The 21,018-nt window shown below is 41.5% G+C and overlaps 1 protein-coding gene across 1 annotated transcript; it reads left to right on the top strand.

Moving 5' to 3' along the window:
- The first annotated feature begins 1,440 nt into the window (after window positions 1–1,440).
- LOC119786078 (chitinase-3-like protein 2) lies at window positions 1,441–16,997 on the top strand. Its single transcript, XM_038289166.1, has 12 exons — window positions 1,441–1,490; window positions 1,935–1,989; window positions 3,544–3,576; window positions 3,656–3,860; window positions 8,760–8,816; window positions 8,907–9,072; window positions 9,434–9,558; window positions 14,233–14,356; window positions 15,751–15,933; window positions 16,213–16,329; window positions 16,442–16,568; window positions 16,644–16,997. The coding sequence occupies exons 2-12, from the start codon at window positions 1,971–1,973 to the stop codon at window positions 16,859–16,861; spliced, it is 1,374 nt and encodes a 457-aa protein (XP_038145094.1). The 5' UTR covers window positions 1,441–1,490; window positions 1,935–1,970; the 3' UTR covers window positions 16,862–16,997.
- The last annotated feature ends 4,021 nt before the right edge of the window (window positions 16,998–21,018 follow it).

Genomic DNA, 21,018 nt, shown 5'->3' with positions numbered 1-21,018 from the left:
CTGATCCCTGTGGTACTCCACAGATAACCTTTGAGCATGTTGAAGATCTATCATTAACATGAACAAACTGAATTCGATCAGATAGATAAGATTTAAACCAGTCTAGTGCTGTTCCTTTAATTTCAACAAAATATTCAAGTCTTTCTAAAAGAATATTATGGTCAACAGTATCAAATGCAGCACTAAGATCCAACAGGACGAGCACAGATACAAGTCCATTATCTGAGGCCATGAGAATATCATTAGTGACTTTCACCAGAGCTGTTTCAGTGCTATGATGAGCTCTAAAGCCAGACTGAAACTCTTCAAAAAGTTCATTATGGTGGAAGTGATCGCACACCTATTTGGCAACTACTTTCTCAAGAATTTTAGATAAGAAAGGAAGATTGCTGTTTTCATTTTTTGACGACCCTTTGAGGAAGTTTAGGTATAATTATTAGCAGGTGTTATTTCTTTTATAGAGTATAACAACAAGAGATGGCGCCTAAACATCTGCTATTTTTTTGTTTATAAAGCATAATTAGGGTTCTACATAATAATAGTTCTATTTAATTGACTATTTCTACTCCAAGAAATAGGTTAAAGACAAGAACAAACAAAGGGACATTATTAACATTGATTTTATGTTACAAAGATTTCCACGCAGTCTATAAGTAAATTAGTGTTTGGTCGGCTGTTATCTCCACTTCACATGTATTTAGTAAGAAATGCGTTTGCAAGGGAGCCCCCTCTCCAGAGGAAATACTGCAGCCTATTGTTATTTGTAAGGGAAGTGGGGGCTATAGCTCCCAGAGGAAAAGTCATAGCATCATTAAAATGTGGCTGTTGTCATAATTGCAAAAATTGTCTTATTTCAAAAAGCAATCTAGTTATACTGCATTAAAAAATTCTGACCTTGCATCAGGAAATAAATTGAATTTCACTCCACTTTTCTGTGAATGTTGTTATATCCAATGTAGAAAATATAAATAAAAAAAAATGAGTCCTACCAATCTAAATGTATTTCTTAAAAAAACACAAAATTTAAGAAGTCAGTCCAGTTTTAAAGTTCAGTGACCTAGAAATGATTTGAGTGCTTTGGCTGTGTGGAACTTTCCCTTTAATAGTAGCTGCCATTTCTTTCAATTTATCCTCCTGGCTTCCTGGTTATTGTTCATCTGGAGACAAATCATTGTCCCAACCAGGAAGTTCCTTCTTCGGTAGCCTACTTTTATTCTTTTATATCTAGACAATTTAGTCCTGTTTTTATTACTTTATCATTTTAAATTATAGGGATGCTGTATAATATAATTCCACCTTTCAGTTTGACACTGCGGCCCACTGATGCTTATCCTTGAAGTAAAGTTAGCAATTATATTAAACGGCTCTCTTTCATGTTGAATTCTTATCAGCTGCACTTTGCCCCCTTCTATTAGTCATTAATTGGTCAAATATAAATAAGATGCCTCTTTAGTGAAGCCTGTATTCTGCTTGGCTCCTCTTAAGGAAAGGTAATTATCAATTTCATGTTATGGATTTTATATTTTGGCATAGTAGGTCACTTTACAAAAACGTGGAGAGATTTTCAAATCTTAGTTCCTCTGCTAAATGTAACCCTCAAATATTAGCTCCAAAATGAAAAACAAAAAAACAAATTGAAGTAGCTGATGTTCTTGAATTGCTTGGAATAGATTAAAAGTTGAATGTCTTTGTAAAGATAACACTATAATTTCAACAAAGCAGTCTATTTAGTTACACTACCAATCAGTTTATTGTAGAACTATGATAAGATTTAAAAAAAAAAATCTGTAAGGAAACCTTTGTCCTTATAACAGCTAAAGGGTTAAAATGGAAGAAGATTGACAAAAAATAAGACTCACTTAGAAGTAGTTATCTTATGAATATCTACATGTAAATTTTTGCTCATCTTGTTCATTTCGTTTATGGAGTTTCAGATTTTCAGGTTGTCGGAATTCAACCAGGAAAAAAAAATGACCAAACTACTCCCAGGTAAAAACCTCTTCATTTTTTCTGATCATTCATTTTCATCTGAAAATCAGCAGCATTTTTATATATATGTATATATGTTTTTTAATTCGTCATCGTCATGGTTGACGAAATGAACACTGGTCCAGAAGCGTGCCCACACAGACACACACAGATGCAGACAGCCAGGCTCCATAGTTGAGGGACAGAGATAAAACGGGGGTACCGGGATTTCTGCAGGGAACTTTAAACTGGTCTCCTCCTTGGAGCCAGGCTTACGGGAATAGAACTGACCTTCCCCGCTTTCCGAGCCAAAACCCTGAGGGCTCTGCGGAGAAGGATTGGGAAAAACAACAAGCAAAAAAAAAAAACCCTCTTACTCCACTGGCCGACAGGAACCAGAACATAAACCTTGGGACTAACTAAACACGACCAAACAGAAAATAACACAAAACAAAGATCTGGCCTTGATAGCTGGGCTGAGCCGAATATAAAGGAACAGGCACAGGTGGGTGAGATGAGTGATAATTAGAGACTGGGCAGAGTTAGGCAGTTGATTGAAATGAACAACTAAGGCCAGCTATCAGGGCAGATCAGTTTCCCCAGTGTAAAATCGATATTAGTTCCCCAAAAACAGACCTTATCAGTTTTCTTATCTACCAGGTAAAACTTTATAGTCATAGACAAACAAACACTACAGATATTCCCGACTCAGTATACGGAGGCTGCATTATGTCATTTTCATTTGTCAGACCAACCTAAAGTTTTTCATCGTAGCATCCACAGATGGCAGAAGTACTCACTTTCCGTACTTGAGTAAAAGTACAGATACTTGTGTTAAAAAATACTCTGGTAAAAGTGGAAGTACTGATTAAACTTCTTTACTCAAGTAAAAGTAACAAAGTACAGGATTGTAAATTTACTTAAAGTATAAAAGTAAACGTAGAAACCACTTTTTTCATGCCGTTGCCTACATTTTAAATGGATGTCTGCCAATAGGACTAGATCTCCGTTGTGTTCATTTTCAATCATCTCGTCGTCCATGCTACTATGCTAACGCCACCGCCACCAAGCTGCAATGATTTGCCGCCAAATAATACCGCCGAATCTGTCAATTCATCTTGTAGTGGTGCGTCAAATGCAACGTAGATTCCCATCCAATTAGATTGAATTTGGTATTGATGACGTGAAAAATAATAACGGTAACTCCATTGAAATTATTCAAAACTAAAGTAACGAGGCAATTTTTTTAAATGTAAGGAGTAGAAAGTACAGATATTTGTGTAAAAATGTAAGGAGTAGAAGTAAAAAGTCGCCATAAAAAAAGTAGTAAAGTAAAGTAAAAATATCAGAAAAATCTACTTGAGTACAGTAACAAAGTATTTTTACTTCGTTACTTCCCATCCCTGGTAGCATCAACCATGTGATGTAATGTCACTGGCATGCGGAGGTCACAAGCCAATCTATTCCCTGCAGTGGAACAGCTTAGGCCAGGAGGAACTCTTCAAGCTAGGTTAAAAACTGGCTTCATCTCTTGACTGATTATTTTCTTCGTCTCTCTCTTTGTTTTGCTTCTAGTTGCTTTGGGCTTTCTGCTCGTTCTGCACATCGGTAAGTCTCTGCTGTGAAGCTAAAAGTTGATAGTTTTGAGCTAGAATGCTAAATATCTTTTCCCTATAAATGTTCTCAGCTGTATCCAATAAGCTGGTGTGTCACATGACCAACTGGGCCCAGTACAGACCAAGTGGTGCTAAATTCACTCCAGACAACATTGACCCTTTCCTCTGCACCCATGTTATCTACTCTCTGGCTACAATCAACAGCTTCAACCAGATTATTCCCGTGGAGTGGAATGATGAGCAGCTGTATGGCAGCCTTAACAGCCTCAAAAACTAGTAAGTCCCCATAGTTACGTGGAAACATCTAGAATTGGTGCAATACTAATGAAAGGGAAAGACTGTGGTCCAACAACCAAAGGATAACACTTCTAAGCCTACCAAGGAAAGTTTACTCTTAGTTGTTAAGGTTGTTAAAGATAGGCTCTGTGTGTGCACCTTGACCCCCTACCTCTCTGGTTCTTTTCCCTGAAAAGAGATCACTCGGGACAAACTCTTTAAATAACACTTCATAACTATTATGTGTTAAATAACCAGGAGCAATGACAACAGATTCTGATGGAAATTGTAATCTTACGCCATTCAGAGAAGTTGTTTAGAATGTACAGAAGGCAGCTGCTAACCTCTGGGCTCACCTCTCAGGAAGTTGCCCCAATTAGCAGTTAAAAAGGCATTTTATACATCTCCAGTCTGCCACATCATTACATCACACACTTTAGAAGATGAGGAGACATTCAGGCCTCCAGCCTTATCAAGATATTACACTTCGTTCTTAGCTGAAGGACACTGCTCCAAATCTTTGCCACGAATAGAAAGAAGATTATTATTGTATATCCAGACAGAGGAACTGTCTTAATTGCAATAAAACAACAGTTCTGACACGCAACAGGCAGCCAATACCAAGGTGGAATAAACTCACACATCTTCAATGATAATTATCCTAGCAAGGTTGAGGCTTCCAATTATTCTTTAACCTCTAATTTAGGAGCTTTCATCCTGCCTAAGGAGCAATCGGCTGGACCTTTACCCTCACATAATCAATGTTGAAAGTATGAATCTTTGGTTCACATCTGTCTTGGTGATCTTTGTTGCTGACCTGAGACACTTTTAGGGAGATACTAATGGGAATGTTGAATCAGGCTGGTTTTCTAAAGCCGGGTATACGCTGTACGATTCTTTGCTCTTTTTGCGCCGATTCTCCAGTCGTGGGAGAATTTTTAGATCAAGCCAACTTTCAGCCTGATGTTACGTTGTCTAGTGTACAGGGGGTAACGAGAGGCGATCAGCCTCTTGGATAAATCGCTCAGTGTGCAAACAAAGATTCTTCTTCTTCTTCCTCTCAGAGGAAAACCCAGAAGCATGGCGGGGGTGCAGTGAGTGAAATGGAGTTTGTTTAAAATTGACAGACCGTAGTAGCCACGGTTGCTCAGCCATGTCTTTGTCCAAATACGTTGTCCCCTTTTCTTTTTAGGGCTTTCAGCACAAAATCGTACAAATTGCCAAGGCAGCACGTTTTACTCTAGTGAGCTTCATATTCCTCTTCTACTCATTTGGCTTTTGGAGAGAGTCCAAGTAGCGCCATCTCACTGTGGAGCTAAGTCCCACCTGGTTTTTAGTCGTATAGTGTGAGCAGGTGTGAGCAGGTTTCCCTGCGGTTTCATCATATAGTTGGAGTTGTAGACGTGTGCGACAATTGAAAATATCGCACAGCGTCTGCCCGGCTTAAGACTATGACCTTGTATACCTTGACTGATCCTGTTTGTGGTGTCAATAAGTAGGATGTAAAGGCCTTGTCTTTGACTTGTCTGATTTTGGTTGTGCAATCGAAATATTTTTGCCCATATGCGACCCCAATTGGAGCCACTCAGCTATGTGGTCCTAAATCCAATAAAAGTCCAATGTTTTCAAATGCGATGGCCATGTCTTTATCATCTGTTTGTCATTATAACTGATGAATCTCACCATGCTGCGTCTTGCTAAGTAGAAGTGAGAAGATAAACAACAACCATAGCTGACGATAATGCGGAGAGCAGTCCTTTCTGATCTACTTGAAAAGATACAATTTTTAATTCGCTGGCTCCGGTTGAAAATAATGTTAAAGATTACATTACCATCCATGTTTGCTTCCATAAATGCAGATGATGCTCACTACTTGTGTGAAGTCAGTGTGTCCTCTATTGCACATGGACGATATTTAAATTGTATGCATGCAGCTCAGACAGAAGGTCATATACAAGTTGCATTTATCTAGAAATGTGAACAATCACACAAAGCCATCGGATTTCACTAAAAGAATGGAATTGAGCGTTAAGGCCTGCAGTATGAACGTAACCCTACAGTCTCCTCTTTTTGATGTTGCTCTGTCTGGTCACTTCAGGCCATGACCTTCAGCTTTCATTGAAAAACAACCGGGGGAGGCTCAGCATATCTGATACAACAAATTGTAATTTCTTTACTGGAAAAAGGTTGATTTCTATAGAATTGCCAGTCCTTCTCAGGTCAGTTGTGGTGAAGTAACAGACCGAAGCAGCAAAACTCTATATATGCTGGTCTGTTAATGTTGCAAGTCTCAAAAAAGTGTAGGTATTTAAACCATATGGCTCCAGCATCTCTGTGTAGAATTTTCTCCCATAGCCTTATATATAACCGCGCTTGTTTTCCAGCCAACTGCTAAGCCGCTAAACTACGTAAAGTGCTAGCCATTCAAAATTTCCCCACTTTCCTTGACTGGTCCTTGGCTGGCCCTTGGCTGGTCTTTGGCTGGCCCTTGGCTGGTCTTTGGCTGGTCCTTGGCTGGCCCTTTGCTGGCCCTTGGCTGGTCTTTGGCTAGTCTTTGGCTGGTCCTTGGCTGGCCCTTTGCTGGTCTTTGGCTGGTACTTGGCTGGTCCTTGGCTGGCCCTTGGCTGGTCTTTGGCTAGTCTTTGGCTGGTCTTTGGCTGGCCCTTGGCTGGTCTTTGGCTAGTCTTTGGCTGGCCTTTGGCTGGTCTTTGGCTGGTCCTTGACTGGCCCTTGGCTGGTCTTTGGCTGGCCCTTGGCTGGTCCTTGGCTGGCCCTTGGCTGGTCTTTGGCTTGTCTTTGGCTGGTCCTTGGCTGGCCCTTGGCTGGTCTTTGGCTGGCCCTTGGCTGGTCTTTGGCTGGTCCTTGGCTGGCCCTTTGCTGGCCCTTGGCTGGTCTTTGGCTAGTCTTTGGCTGGTCCTTGGCTGGCCCTTTGCTGGTCTTTGGCTGGTACTTGGCTGGTCCTTGGCTGGCCCTTGGCTGGTCTTTGGCTAGTCTTTGGCTGGTCTTTGGCTGGCCCTTGGCTGGTCTTTGGCTAGTCTTTGGCTGGCCTTTGGCTGGTCTTTGGCTGGTCCTTGACTGGCCCTTGGCTGGTCTTTGGCTGGCCCTTGGCTGGTCCTTGGCTGGCCCTTGGCTGGTCTTTGGCTTGTCTTTGGCTGGTCCTTGGCTGGCCCTTGGCTGGTCTTTGGCTGGTACTTGGCTGGTCCTTGACTGGCCCTTGGCTGGTCTTTGGCTGGCCCTTGGCTGGCCTTTGGCTGGTCTTTGGCTGGTACTTGGCTGGCCCTTTGCTGGTCTTTGGCTGGTACTTGGCTGGTCCTTGGCTGGCCCTTGGCTGGTCTTTGGCTTGTCTTTGGCTGGTCCTTGGCTGGCCCTTGGCTGGTCTTTGGCTGGTACTTGGCTGGTCCTTGACTGGCCCTTGGCTGGTCTTTGGCTGGCCCTTGGCTGGTCTTTGGCTAGTCTTTGGCTGGTCTTTGGCTGGTCTTTGGCTGGTCCTTGGCTGGCCCTTGGCTGGTCTTTGGCTGGTACTTGGCTGGTCCTTGGCTGGTCCTTGACTGGCCCTTGGCTGGTCTTTGGCTAGTCTTTGGCTGGCCCTTGGCTGGTCTTTGGCTGGCCCTTGGCTGGCCTTTGGCTGGTCTTTGGCTGGTCCTTGGCTGGCCCTTGGCTGGTCTTTGGCTGGTACTTGGCTGGTCCTTGGCTGGTCCTTGACTGGCCCTTGGCTGGTCTTTGGCTAGTCTTTGGTTGGTCCTTGGCTGGTCTTTGGCTGGTACTTGGCTGGTCCTTGGCTGGTCCTTCACTGGCCCTTGGCTGGTCTTTGGCTAGTCTTTGGCTGGTCCTTGGCTGGCCCTTTGCTGGCCCTTGGCTGGTCTTTGGCTAGTCTTTGGCTAGTCCTTGGCTGGCCCTTGGCTGGTCTTTGGCTGGTACTTGGCTGATCCTTGGCTGGTCCTTGACTGGCCCTTGGCTGGTCTTTGGCTAGTCTTTGGTTGGTCCTTGGCTGGTCTTTGGCTGGTACTTGGCTGGTACTTGGCTGGTCCTTGGCTGGTCTTTGGCTAGTCTTTGGCTAGTCCTTGGCTGGCCCTTGGCTGGTCTTTGGCTGGTACTTGGCTGATCCTTGGCTGGTCCTTGACTGGCCCTTGGCTGGTCTTTGGCTAGTCTTTGGTTGGTCCTTGGCTGGTCTTTGGCTGGTACTTGGCTGGTCCTTGGCTGGTCCTTCACTGGCCCTTGGCTGGTCTTTGGCTAGTCTTTGGCTGGTCCTTGGCTGGCCCTTTGCTGGCCCTTGGCTGGTCTTTGGCTAGTCCTTGGCTGGCCCTTGGCTGGTCTTTGGCTGGTACTTGGCTGATCCTTGGCTGGTCCTTGACTGGCCCTTGGCTGGTCTTTGGCTAGTCTTTGGTTGGTCCTTGGCTGGTCTTTGGCTGGTCCTTGGCTGGTCCTTCACTGGCCCTTGGCTGGTCTTTGGCTAGTCTTTGGCTGGTCCTTGGCTGGCCCTTTGCTGGCCCTTGGCTGGTCTTTGGCTAGTCTTTGGCTGGCCCTTGACTGTCCATTTGCGTATCATTTACTGGTCCTTGGCTGGTCCCATACAATTCCTTTTTGAACATCGATCTTTTACCACAATATTCTTTCTGTCCTGATTTTTGGACATTAACATCTAAAGAGAAGCGCCATCTCCTGGTCAGATCCTGTAAGTCACTGAAAGGGTTGAGTCAGAATAAAAACATATGCAAGAGGGTGTCACTCCAGTGGCTGGAAGTTGGAGGGGATTTTGTTGCCATTCAGCTGGCTTTTGACTGGGAAGGGCCATTTTGAGTGGCTGTAACTGTGTTATTGACATAATTGATATGAGAGGGATTGTAAATTTCATATTTTCTTAATTTATTGTTCTATTACATGCATATTTTTTTCACTCAGCAACCCTGCGCTGAAGACTCTGCTGTCTGTGGGAGGCACTGTAAATGGGATTAGCCCGTAAGTTCTACTTTAACAACACTTTCACAGTTTATTTAATTCAAGTTTTATATGTAGGGAATCTCTAAAACACAATGTTTTCCTTTTAAGCTTTATTTCCTTGGTTGGCAAACCTGATAGTCGTGAAGCTTTCATTAAGTCAGCGATCAGCTTCCTGCGAACCCATAACTTTGATGGGCTAAACATCGCCTGGGAATACCCTGGAGACAACGGCAGCCCACCGGAGGACAGGGAGAGGTTCACTCTGCTGGTTACGGTTGGCAAGCCCTGCAATGCATTGACATGCTTTCTTACATGCTATTTATTCAATATTATTACATTAGATGTTTGGAAAAAGTTATTTGCATAAAAAGAGGTATTGGTAGTTTAAATGGGACCTTAGATAATCTAATTCATTTTAGGTTAATTCATTTCCGTGTCAAACAACAAAATAATCCCACCATTTATTTGAAAATTTTCAACTTAATATTTAGATAAATAATTTGGAAATTGCAGTACAAATTTATAATTAATCACGACTAATCAGATTTATTGAATAACTAAACAATAATATGGTGTAAATATTAGCTTGTTGTACCAAACACTGATAAACCATGGCTCTTTGTTTCTGTCTACAGGAGCTGGCCAAGGCATTCCAGGATGATGCCACAGAAAACAAGAAGACGAAGCTGCTTCTCTCAGTCAATGTGGCCAGCTTAACTACAACTATAGACAAGGCTTATGAGGTTAACAAGATTGCACCGTAAGTTTTAAAGTCCCCAGTTAGTTTATGCTTGTTTATGTTCTGTAATTTATGTTTTCCTTGCGCTCGGCTACGAAACAGGCTGCAGCCTTAGTTGGACTGAAAAATCGTTACACGGGGTGCATGGCAGAGTCCTGTCAATATATAATAACAGAGGCAGAAAAAATATTTGCCTCACGCTCAAATCCAGAGCGCGCTGCACTCAAATATTAACATCTGTAAATTTGGTTGAAGTAAGAATAGAAAAGAGAATACTGTTATCAGGATATTCTTCATCAATTTATTTAAAAAAAATAAGAACATATAAATAAGTTTCATTCATGCTGTCACTCTATGATACCTAGATTTTGTTCATATATAATATGTTTTTTTAGGGATGCACGATATAATCGGCCCCCTATCGGTATCGACCTTAAAACTGAATATCGGACATCGGCCACCCCACCGATATTTAACCCGATATTTGATCAGCTTCTTAGTTTCTAAAGTCTAAAAAAAATAAAAAAATACTACTTCTTCTTCTTCCTCAAAATCTTCTTTTTTACAGACTTAAAAACTTCTAAAGACGAGGGAAAAAATATTGATCCATTAAAATATCCCAATATCTTCATATGCTGATATATTGCCATTTAAAAACACCATATCAATCTCTTTTACTAATGAAATATTGCTATATGTCATCGTTATGCTACGAAATCCCCCGAAAATTCACCAAATGTTGCCATATTTTTATATGTTGATATATTGACGCGGTATCGATCTATTTTACTAACAAAATCTCACAAGAATTTGTAACAGAACGATGACATTTCACCAGATTTTGAAAGTAAAATAGATCGATACCGCGTTTTTAAAAATCAATTTGATATCAGCATATGAAAATATATTTGAGTTTATTATTTTTCAAAGTGTCAGAAATGGATAACAAAACTGCTATTTTCAATGACTACTTATTTTTGTACAGCTTTAACATCGATATCGGTTATCGGCTACAGGAGTTTTAAAATATCGGCATATCGGATATCGGCCAAAATCCCAATATCGTGCATCCCTAGTTTTTTTTCTACCCGTACCTATACAGGTACCCGCCGGGTAATCTGGGCCATGGGATTCACTTTTTTAGCTAAATTAATATAATAACATGCTGTAAATCAGGCATCCCCAACCTCGGTCCTCGAGGCCCCCTGCCGTGCAGGTTTTAGAGGTTTCTCTGCTTCAGCACAGCTGATTATAACGATTGCAGTAGACCAAAACCCAGTTAATCAGCTTTCAATTAAAATCAGCTGTGCTGGAGCAAGGAAACCTCTAAAACCTGCAGGACAGCGGGCCTCGAGGACCAAGTTTGGGAATGCCTGCTGTAAATGATCTATCTTACATAGTTGGAAAAAAGCCTTTTTGCACATTTTGGTGGTGTAGTTATAGAGTGCTCTATCTAAATATGGAGGCCTTAGCTCCTGATGCAGCAGTCTAGGTCCAGTCTTGACAGCTACATTTCTTCGAAGATAAACAGCTATTTAAGAAGCATTGCTTATCACTGTTCAATTTCTTTTGGATATTTAAAATATTGCTCTTTTTGAGAAGTAGCCATACTAGTAGTCATACTTATGTCCAAGTGAAACTGTCATGAAACGCGGACAGATGGACCCAGTATTTTACCGCCCAATCTCAGACACTCTAGGAGAGAAACACAGGTAAGTGACCACGATCATCTGACTGAAGATGTTCTCAGTGAGTCACTTACAGGTGCTGGTCATAAAATTAGAATATCATGAAAAAGTAGATTGATTTCAGTAATTCCATTTAAAAAGTGAAACTTGTATATTATATTCATACATTACATACAAACTCATATATTTCAGATGTTTATTTTGTTTAATTTTGATGATTACAAATGACAACAAATGAAAATCTCAAATTCATCATATCAGAAAATTAGAATATTGTGAAAAGGTTCAAAATTGATGGCCCCTGGTGCCACACTCTAATCAGCTAATTAACTCAAACCACCTGCAAAAGCCTTTAAATGGTCTTTCAGTCTAGTTCTATAGGCTACACAATCATGGGGAAGACTGCTGACTTGACAGTTGTCCAAAAGACGACCATCGACACCTTGCACAAGGAGGGCAAGACACAAAAGGTCATCGCTAAAGAGGCTGGCTGTTCACAGAGCTCAGTGTCCAAGCACATTAATAGAGAGGCGAAGGGAAGGAAAAGATGTGGTCGAAAAAAGTGTACAAGCAAGAGAGATAACCGCACCCTGGAGAGGATTGTGAAACAAAACCCCTTCAAAAATGTGGGGGAGATTCACAAAGAGTGGACTGCAGCTGGAGTGAGTGCTTCAAGAACCACCACACACAGACGTATGAAAGACATGGGTTTCTGCTGTCGCATTCCTTGTGTCAAGCCACTCTTGAACCACAGACAGCGTCAGAAGCGTCTAAAGAGAAACAGGACTGGACTGCTGGTGAGTGGTCCAAAGTCATGTTCTCTGATGAAAGTAAATTTTGCATTTCCTTTGGAAATCAAGGTCCCAGAGTCTGGAGGAAAAGAAGAGAGGCACTTCATCCACGTTGCTTGAAGTCCAGTGTAAAGTTTCCACAGTCAGTGATGGTTTGGGGTGCCATGTCATCTGCTGGTGTTGGTCCATTGTGTTTTCTGAGGTCCAGGGTCAACGCAGCCACATACCAGGAAGTTTTAGAGCACTTCATGCTTCCTGCAGCTGACCAACTTTTTGGAGATGCAGATTTCATTTTCCAACAGGACTTGGCACCTGCACACAGTGCCAAAGCTACCAGTACCTGGTTGAAGGACCATGGTATCCCTGTTCTTAATTGGCCAGCAAACTCTCCTGACCTTAACCCCATAGAAAATCTATGGGGTATTGTGAAGAAGAAGATGCAATACACCAGACCCAACAATTCAGAAGAGCTAAAAGCCACTATTAGAGCAACCTGGGCTATCATAACACCTGAGCAGTGCCACAGACTGATCGACTCCATGCCACGCCGCATTGCTGCAGTAATACAGGCCAAAGGAGGCCCAACTAAATACTGAGTGCTGTACATGCTCATACTTTTCATGTTCATACTTTTCAGTTGGCCAACATTTCTATAAATCCTTTGTTTTTATTGGTCTTCAGTAATATTCTAATTTTCTGATATGATGAATTTGAGATTTTCATTTGTTGTCATTTGTAATCATCAAAATTAAACAAAATAAACATCTGAAATATATGAGTTTGTATGTAATGTATGAATATAATATACAAGTTTCACTTTTTAAATGGAATTACTGAAATCAATCTACTTTTTCATGATATTCTAATTTTATGACCAGCACCTGTACCTGGTTTAACAGTCCAGACCAAGAATGTCCCAGTGCTGCAGCTCCAGAGGACATGCTGGAGCTGCATGCTGATCCTGGTCAGGGATCCAGAACAGACAGGAACAGAAACAGGTGGCAGGATCCAGGCTTCCAGGCATCCACAGGCTTCCAGGAGGGTTCAGAGTCTGACTGGGACCAGAAGCATGACCAGGTGGTCACGCACAGGAGCAGACAGGATCAGGTGCAGACAGGCAGGCTCAGTGGAAGAGGGTAGCCGAGACAGGACGTAGAACCGGAACTTGAAGCAGGACTTTAAACTGGTCTCCTCCCTGGAGCCAGGCTTACTGGATAAAAACTGAACCTCCCCACATATTGAGCCAAAAACCCAGAGGACTCCGCGGGGGAGGAACAGTGGACGATGAGGAGACGAGACAAACACTAAAACCCTCTTTCCACTGGCTGCCAGGATCCAGGACATGAACCATGACAAAAAACTAAACAGACAGACTGACAGAAAGACAAGCAATGATCTGGCACTGAATGCTCAGGCTGAACTGAATATAAACCAGAGGAAACAGGTGAGAGGAATAAATTATGATTGAGGCAGGGAAGGAAAACAGCAGGTGAAAGGAATGACTAATTAGGGAGAGCAAACAGGCCAGATCATGACCGAAACAGGAAATAAAATCGCTTACCGAACTATTGTTGGAAAACTTAATGCTACAAAGATACCAAGAATCAGATTCTACAAATAATTCAATGTTTACTGCTGAGAGAATTAGAGATCAACTTAAAGGAAAAGTCCGGTCAGCAAGGAATAATCAGTGGATCATTATTTATACCTAAAATATTTGCTGTCATTTAATGAATTTAGTGTTAATCAGTAATAAAATTTTAAATAATTTGTTAAACCTGGGAAATAACAGATCCTATTCATTACCCTGAGTCTTATTATCCTTAAAAATTAAGTGTACTGTTATATTACTATCAAATCTGTCGGCTACAATTTAGCTTACTACCATCGGCAGTAAATGTATTGTTCTGATCAAAAAAGGAAGATCAGGTTGAATTACTGTGAAGATATGTTCCCGAAGAGGTACCATGCATATTTGATCTAACTAAATCCTGTCCTAATTTTTTGGAAAAGCACTGTATACGTACATATTTACAGAGAAACTCTTTTTTTAATAATATGTAGTAAAAATGCTTGAAATATCATCAAACAATATCAATGTGATAGACGGAAGAACTTCTCTGGGCGTTTCCATTAAAAAGAGCCTAATATTACAAGTTCTTAAGATTTTGCTTTCAATATGATCAAAAAGATGTTTTATTTCTGTTTCTCTACAGCCAGTTAGACTTCATGAACATCATGACTTATGACTTCCATGGACACTGGGAGGATGTGACTGGACACAACAGCCCATTGTACCCCAGCTCTGTGGACACTGGAGCAAACCTGGACTATAACATAGTAAGTTCCACAGGTTTTGGGCTGACGGGTTTTAATATCATTCATTTCTAGGTTCGTAAACATCAATCAATCAATCAATCAATTTCTTTACTGTCAAATCCAATTTACATTGTAATCAGTTTGAGTACAAACCGTTCATCACAATACATCACATACATTGGCCATGCGTGCCGCAGAACGCTGCCTTTGGTGTGTTGTTATGGCTGCCGAGGGCCCCAACCCATAGCTGGTTCCCTATAGCGCTGCCTTTCTTCTGTGGAAAGAGAGGAGCCACATTGGGGCCACATTTTTTTATATCTGAAACTGTATCATTGACAGGATACAGCTTGAGATATATAAAAAAAACTGCATAAAAATGTTCTCTAAAATGCTTCTTATTTTCACTGATGTCACTTCCAATAAGAGATATTCAGGGGACCGTGCTAGAGACTTACATTGATTTTATATACGTATATATATACAGTCCATTATTGTCCCACAATGGGGAAATTCTGGTGTTACAGCGGCAAATTATTGTAGCAAAAGCAGTCACTTAAATGTGGACCTTAGAAAAGTGCATACAAATAACAGAATAAGTGACAGAAAATAAACAAATGAAATACTGTACTGTAGAGCGTTTTTACTATATAAATACTGTGCATCTGGAGAAAAAATAATCAATATACAGCTATGGACATTTTTACAGTAATAGATATGTGAAAAATGGCAGCAACACCACAGATGTGCAAAATGACACAGCAGGTTATTTAATTGACTAAGGTAGAAACTGAGCAAAATCAGCATGAATGGAAGAACTGATTGAGGTTGTTGGGAACAGTGGTGGTTCTAGAGTCTAGCAGCTGCTGGGAGGAAGGATCTGTGATAACGCTCCCTGGTGCATTTAAGGAGCAGCAGTCTGTCACTGAAGGAGCTCTCCAGTTCAGCACCAGATTCATGCATGGGGGGGGACATTATCCAACAGAGATGTTCATTATTTAGGATCCGTCTGTTTCCCACCTCCTGCACTGAGTCCAGAGAGCATCCAATCACAGAGCTGGCCTTCCTGATCAGCTGATCCAGATGCTTTCTCTCAGCTACAGATAAGCCACTGCTCCAACAGACAGCTCCATAGAAGATGGCCGATGCCACAGCAGAGTCAGAGAAGGTCTTTAGGAGCGCCCCCTGCAGTCCAACAGACCTCAGTCTCCTCAGCAGGAAGAGTCTGCTCTGACCTTTCTGATCCAGAGCCTCAAAAAAGTTCTTATTTAGACCTGCACAACACAAAACCGCTAATAATGAAATGTTTCTGTTTTTTCTGACCTTATTAATATACTTCATCATATTTATAAGCTCAGAGTCTTTATATCCGGACTCTGAAACATTTTATATTGTACTTTGTGACCGTTTCTCCATAGAACTCCTCTGTATCTCACTGGCGGATGCGGGGAGCACCAGCAGAGAAGTTGCTCCTGGGTTTTCCCACTTATGGCCGAACTTTCCGTCTCAGCACATCGGCGAGTGAACTGGGAGCTCCATCAAATGGCCCTGCAGATGCTGGACCTTACACTCGCACAGATGGGTTCTGGGCCTACTATGAGGTAGGACTAAAGACTTTAGGGACTTTATTTGTGAAAATAATGTACCAATTATCATATTCAAATATTTTTGTTGAATCAATAGATTTACTGGTCATAATTAGAATCAAACATTTAAAAATGAAAAAAAAAAAAAATACAACACAAATTTGAATTTGTACATCAGATATAAAAATAAGATGGCTAAGTTATAACTTGTCTGGCGTTGCAAAAAAGGCAATCCAATGGACTTGTCTGGAGATACACATCACAGAATATTTCATATATTTTCTGTCTTCCCAGATCTGTGATTTCACCAACAGTGCAACACTTTCATGGATCTCTGAGCAGCAGGTTCCATATGCCACATATGGCAGTGCTTGGGTAGGCTACGATGACAAGCGCAGCTTTTCTTCCAAGGTAAGAACTTCTGCTCTTTGAGCTAAGCTCTCTTTTTCAGTTTCACCTGCTTCAATCAGTCTAATGACCATTTGATGTGGATTCTTCTGGTTAACTGTTGGTGAACTTTTAGGTCCAGTGGATGACGAAAGCCTCTCTGGGTGGTGCTCATGTGTGGACTCTGGACATGGATGACTTTAGTGGATCCTTCTGTTCAGATGGACCTTACCCCCTCATAAACCATCTTAGATTGTCAATGGGTAAATATTCTTCAAATCTGGTGAACTGTTTGCATCTTATTTTTGTAACCAAATATACATTTTCTCTGTATGAAGGTTTTGGTCCAAAGCCAACCACCACCCCACGACCCACAACCACCAGGGATCCCATTGCAGATTTTTGCCAGGGCCGTCCTGATGGGTTGTATGAGAACCTCGCTGATAAGAACACCTACTTCCAGTGCTTCAAGGGAAATACTTACCTCCATAGCTGTCAGCCTGGCCTTATTTATTGGGATTCTTGCAAGTGTTGTGACTGGCCCTCAGCCAAATAAGCTTCAAGCAGAGCATACAAAGTCCTAAAGAATGTTGACTAGCATAGCTATAAGTAAAATGAGATCAAACTGTTCAATACTGCTTAAACTGAGGTATGCTCTTCAAGAGCCATTAATAAATCATTTATAAATCCTATTTGCGTCTGAATTTTGTTCCATACTAAAAAACGTACATATCACATAATTTAACCGGTTCAGGTCTGAATCCATCATGAAATCCAAATTCAGACCATGATCAGTGGTTTCTAGCTGGAGTAGCTGAAGCTGTGACATAACTCCAGGAACCCCACATGAAATATTTCTGGTCTTGAAGTTAAAGTCCCCTACTAACATATTGAAGTTTCTGCCCTTCAGGTAGGATGTGAACCAGTCCAGTCCTGTAAAAGAAACAGAAAAGCCAACCTAGTTTTCTAGCCACATTAATAAAATAGAGTGATCAACAGTATCAAATGCTGCACTGAGCTCCAGTAATACCAGCACCGTGGTTCTTTCAGGCTAAATTGAACAGGGCAGTCTCTGTGGTGCAGTTAGCAAGGAAACCTGACTGGATGACATTTAAGCACCTGGTTGCTGTTAAGAAGGCATTTAACTGTTATAAAACAACTTTTTTCAATAATCTTACCAATAAAGGGAAGATTTGAGATGGGTCTGTAGTTCTGCATGAGTAATTTGTTCAAGCTTTTCTTTTTCAACAAAAGTTTAAAAATTGCTGTTTTAAAATCCTGGGGGAAAATACTCAAAGTGAGGAATGTGTTTATAATTTAAATCAAATCAGACTCTGAAACAAGTAAAACATTCTCAATAAAACCTGTGGGTAAAACATCGAGACAGCAAGAAGAATCGCCCAAAGGGATTAATAAAGTATCATTTATTAATCCTAACAACTGTTAGGTTAAGTAGCTTCTCTAAATTCTCCTTAAGTGTGAGTATGTGCATAAACGGTTGTTTGTCCTTTTTGTCTCTGTGTTGCCCTGCGATGGACTTGAGACCTGTCCAGGGTAGACCCCGCCTCTCACCCGCATCATCAGCATAACAGTGGAAATTAATCCCATGCTGTCTAATAACTCTACCAATTGGGAGCATGTATAAAGTAAAGAGAAATGGTCCTAGCACTGATCCCTGTGGATCCTGTATTAATCACATCTAAAATGGAGGAGGAGATCTCCTTCAATAACTTGGTTGGAACTGGATCTAACATCCAAGTTGAAGGCTTAGATGAAGACAATAGTTTTGCTAAGTCTGAAAGTTCAACTAGATCAAAGCAGTCTAAACCCGGTTCAGATTCCATGACTACCTCGGATGCTGCCCCACCTCCCAGAGACAAACAAATTGCGGATAGAGGAGTGCTAATGATCTTATTTTTAATAAGATCAATCTTATTTATAAAGAATCCCATAAAATCATTGCTGCTAAGAGCAGGTGGAATGGACGGTTCAACAGAGCTATGGCTCTGGGTGAGTTTGGCAACTGGCTTAACAAGACTTAACAAGTTTAACAATCCCAGATAAGCTGGCTTATCTGGGATTATTCTCAGTCTGCTCTATTAATGAGGAGAAATATGCTACTCTTGCTTCACAAAGGGTCCTCTTATAAGGTAGTAAACTGCCTGTGAAGGGGAATAAACTAAGCTTTTGCACTCTGCAGCACTGCTAAGCGACACAGAGGAGAGAGAAAGGGAAACAGATTCTTTAAAATGTATAGCTGCACTATCTGATAATGATCTGCTAAAGTAGGACCTTCTTTTGGGGAAGGAGAGCTCTTTTGAAGTAATCCTGAAGGTTATCAAAAAATGGTCAAAGAGGACAGGGTTGTGAGAAAATACTGTTATTTCTTCACATTCTATGCTGTAAATCAGCACAAGATCCAAAATATGAAGATGAGACTGTGTGGGACTATTCACATTTTGAACAAAGCCAATAGCGTCTAAGATAAAGGCTGCTCTTAAGCTATCGCCTTCAATGTCAGCATGGATGTTAAAATCTCCCACTATGATGACCCTGTCAGTATTTAATACCAAATCAGAAAGGAACTCTGAGAAAGGAGCAAGAAGAGGTTTTCTTGCTTTGCAATTTGGATGAGGGAAATTAAGGGTTGTTCTAGTGCTAAGTACTCCAGTGATGTCTCAACAGTGTTCTCATGGTTTGTGAAGACCATCAGAACTACCTCAGTTAGGTCAGTAATGTAAACAAATAGGTAATTCATTATCATATGAAGGTACATGTATTTGGAAACACATTATCTTCTCTTGTTGCTGTATATGGACTGCGCAAAGGTAGCAGCAAAGGACTATTAATCTCTTTGAATCTCCAGCGTAAGCCATTAACCTGCTCCATAAAACACAAGCCTTTCTCGCTCTCTACTCCGTCAACTCTCTTCAGAGTGTTCAGAATGGGACAGACAGCTATCAGAGGACAAGCAAAACAAATGGGAAAGTTGGAAAGATTCTCTCAAAGATCTAAAAGAACTTCATATCCCAAGACTTACACATCCACGTCTCTCAGGCAAGCAAAAGCCAACAAACTGTATGCTTAAATCAAAGCTATTGGTTCTGTAGCCTACCTGAAAGCAGTACAACCAGATGATTATGTTGAGGTAGTATTTATAATGTGCAAGGCAAGACTCTCCCAAGTCAGAACCTACCACACCAAGGCTTGAACTGTTCCCCGCTGTCTTGGCAGTTGAGATTGCCCTTCTAATTTGGGACGAGTTATACCTATAGCTGGACCCAGTTCACTTTTACACAGACAGTAAGGTAGTCCTTGACTATATATATAACCAATCCAAAAGATTCTACACATATGTCCACAACACAGTGCAGCATATTCATCAGTACTCACAGCCAGAACAGTGGCACTGTGTACAGAGGAAGACCCTGTGGACCATGCCTCACAATTGCTGACAACATCTCAATTGACAAAGACAACTTGGTTCACTGGACGATTCTTCATCTACAATGCACCTGCTGAAACAAAACAAACTTGGAAAGAGTTAATTGGACCAGATAAAGATTGGGAAGTAAGGCCACAAGTGAAAACTCTGGTGACTCACCTCCAAATACTCATGTGCAAATGCTTTCAACGCTTCTCCACCTTCAAGTCCCTAGTGAGAGCAGTAGAATTCCTAATCCGCAATGCAAAGTCATTCAATGGCAGCATTCCAAACAGTGAATGAATGCAAAGTGTGTCACAAATGTCACTTACATTGAAAGCCTGAAGAAATGACTCGAGCAAAGAACATCATTATCCAAGAGACACAACAAGCAACCTTTGAAAAGGAATTATTGGCTCTTCAAGTTGGCAAATTAATGCCTATGCAAAACCCTCTGCAAAAACTCAGCCCAGTCCTCAACGTTGGTCTTATAGATCTAGATCAAATACTCTGAGCTTGAGAACTTTGAAAAGACCCTAATAATCCTTCCCAAAGACTCATTCCTCTCTCCTGCTCACTCGTCACCACCACGAGCAGGTAAAACACCAGGGTTGCCACCCAATCAGGGCTGCAGGTCTTTGGCTTTTAGGAGAAAAAAGACCTGTCAACTCAGTAATCCACAAATGCATTGTTTGCTACAAACTAATTGGAAAGCTGAAAGAAACCCTACCAGGCCTACCAGAGGCGGACAAACCCTAAGCAAGAGCTGCGCCATCATATTAAGTTGCATGAGTTCGAGAGAAGTACAAATTGAGGTGATCAAATCCCTAGACATGTCCAGCTGTGCAAACGCCCTATGATGCTTTTCTGCTCTAAGAGGCCCCGCCAAAAGACTCTTATCCGATAGAGGCACTAACTTCATAGGGGCATCCAAGGAGATAGGAATGGACAGGGCCGTGCTGCAAGATCTAGAAGACCAAGGCTGCAGCCTGGGAATTCAACCCGCCTCCTGCTTCCCACATGGGAGGCTCCTGGTGGCGGATAATTGGTGTTGCTCGAAGAATTCTGGACTCCATGCTTCTACAAAACAATGTACATCTAACTCATATAGTGTTGAGCACGCTCATGGCGGAAGTTACCTCCATCATAAATGCAAGACCATTTTCCCCAGTATCTTCGGATCCAGAGAACCCATTCAACCTCTCTCCATCAATGCTCCTCACATGCATATCTTACCTTCTGCCACCTCTTGGAAACTTCCTGCAAAACAACTTAAACATAAAGCAATG

The sequence above is a fragment of the Cyprinodon tularosa genome, unplaced genomic scaffold (assembly GCF_016077235.1).
Source record: "Cyprinodon tularosa strain WSP-4 unplaced genomic scaffold, ASM1607723v1 ctg264, whole genome shotgun sequence".
In the NCBI taxonomy this organism is placed as follows: domain Eukaryota; kingdom Metazoa; phylum Chordata; class Actinopteri; order Cyprinodontiformes; family Cyprinodontidae; genus Cyprinodon; species Cyprinodon tularosa.
This window is presented reverse-complemented; position numbering and strand designations above follow the sequence as displayed.

Excerpts from the sequence above, each read along its gene's own strand:
- LOC119786078 (XM_038289166.1), top strand. Across the intron at positions 14,357-15,750 it reads CAAACCTGGACTATAACATA|AACTCCTCTGTATCTCACTG; the intron begins GTAAGTTCCACA and ends GTTTCTCCATAG. Across the intron at positions 16,569-16,643 it reads CCATCTTAGATTGTCAATGG|GTTTTGGTCCAAAGCCAACC; the intron begins GTAAATATTCTT and ends CTCTGTATGAAG.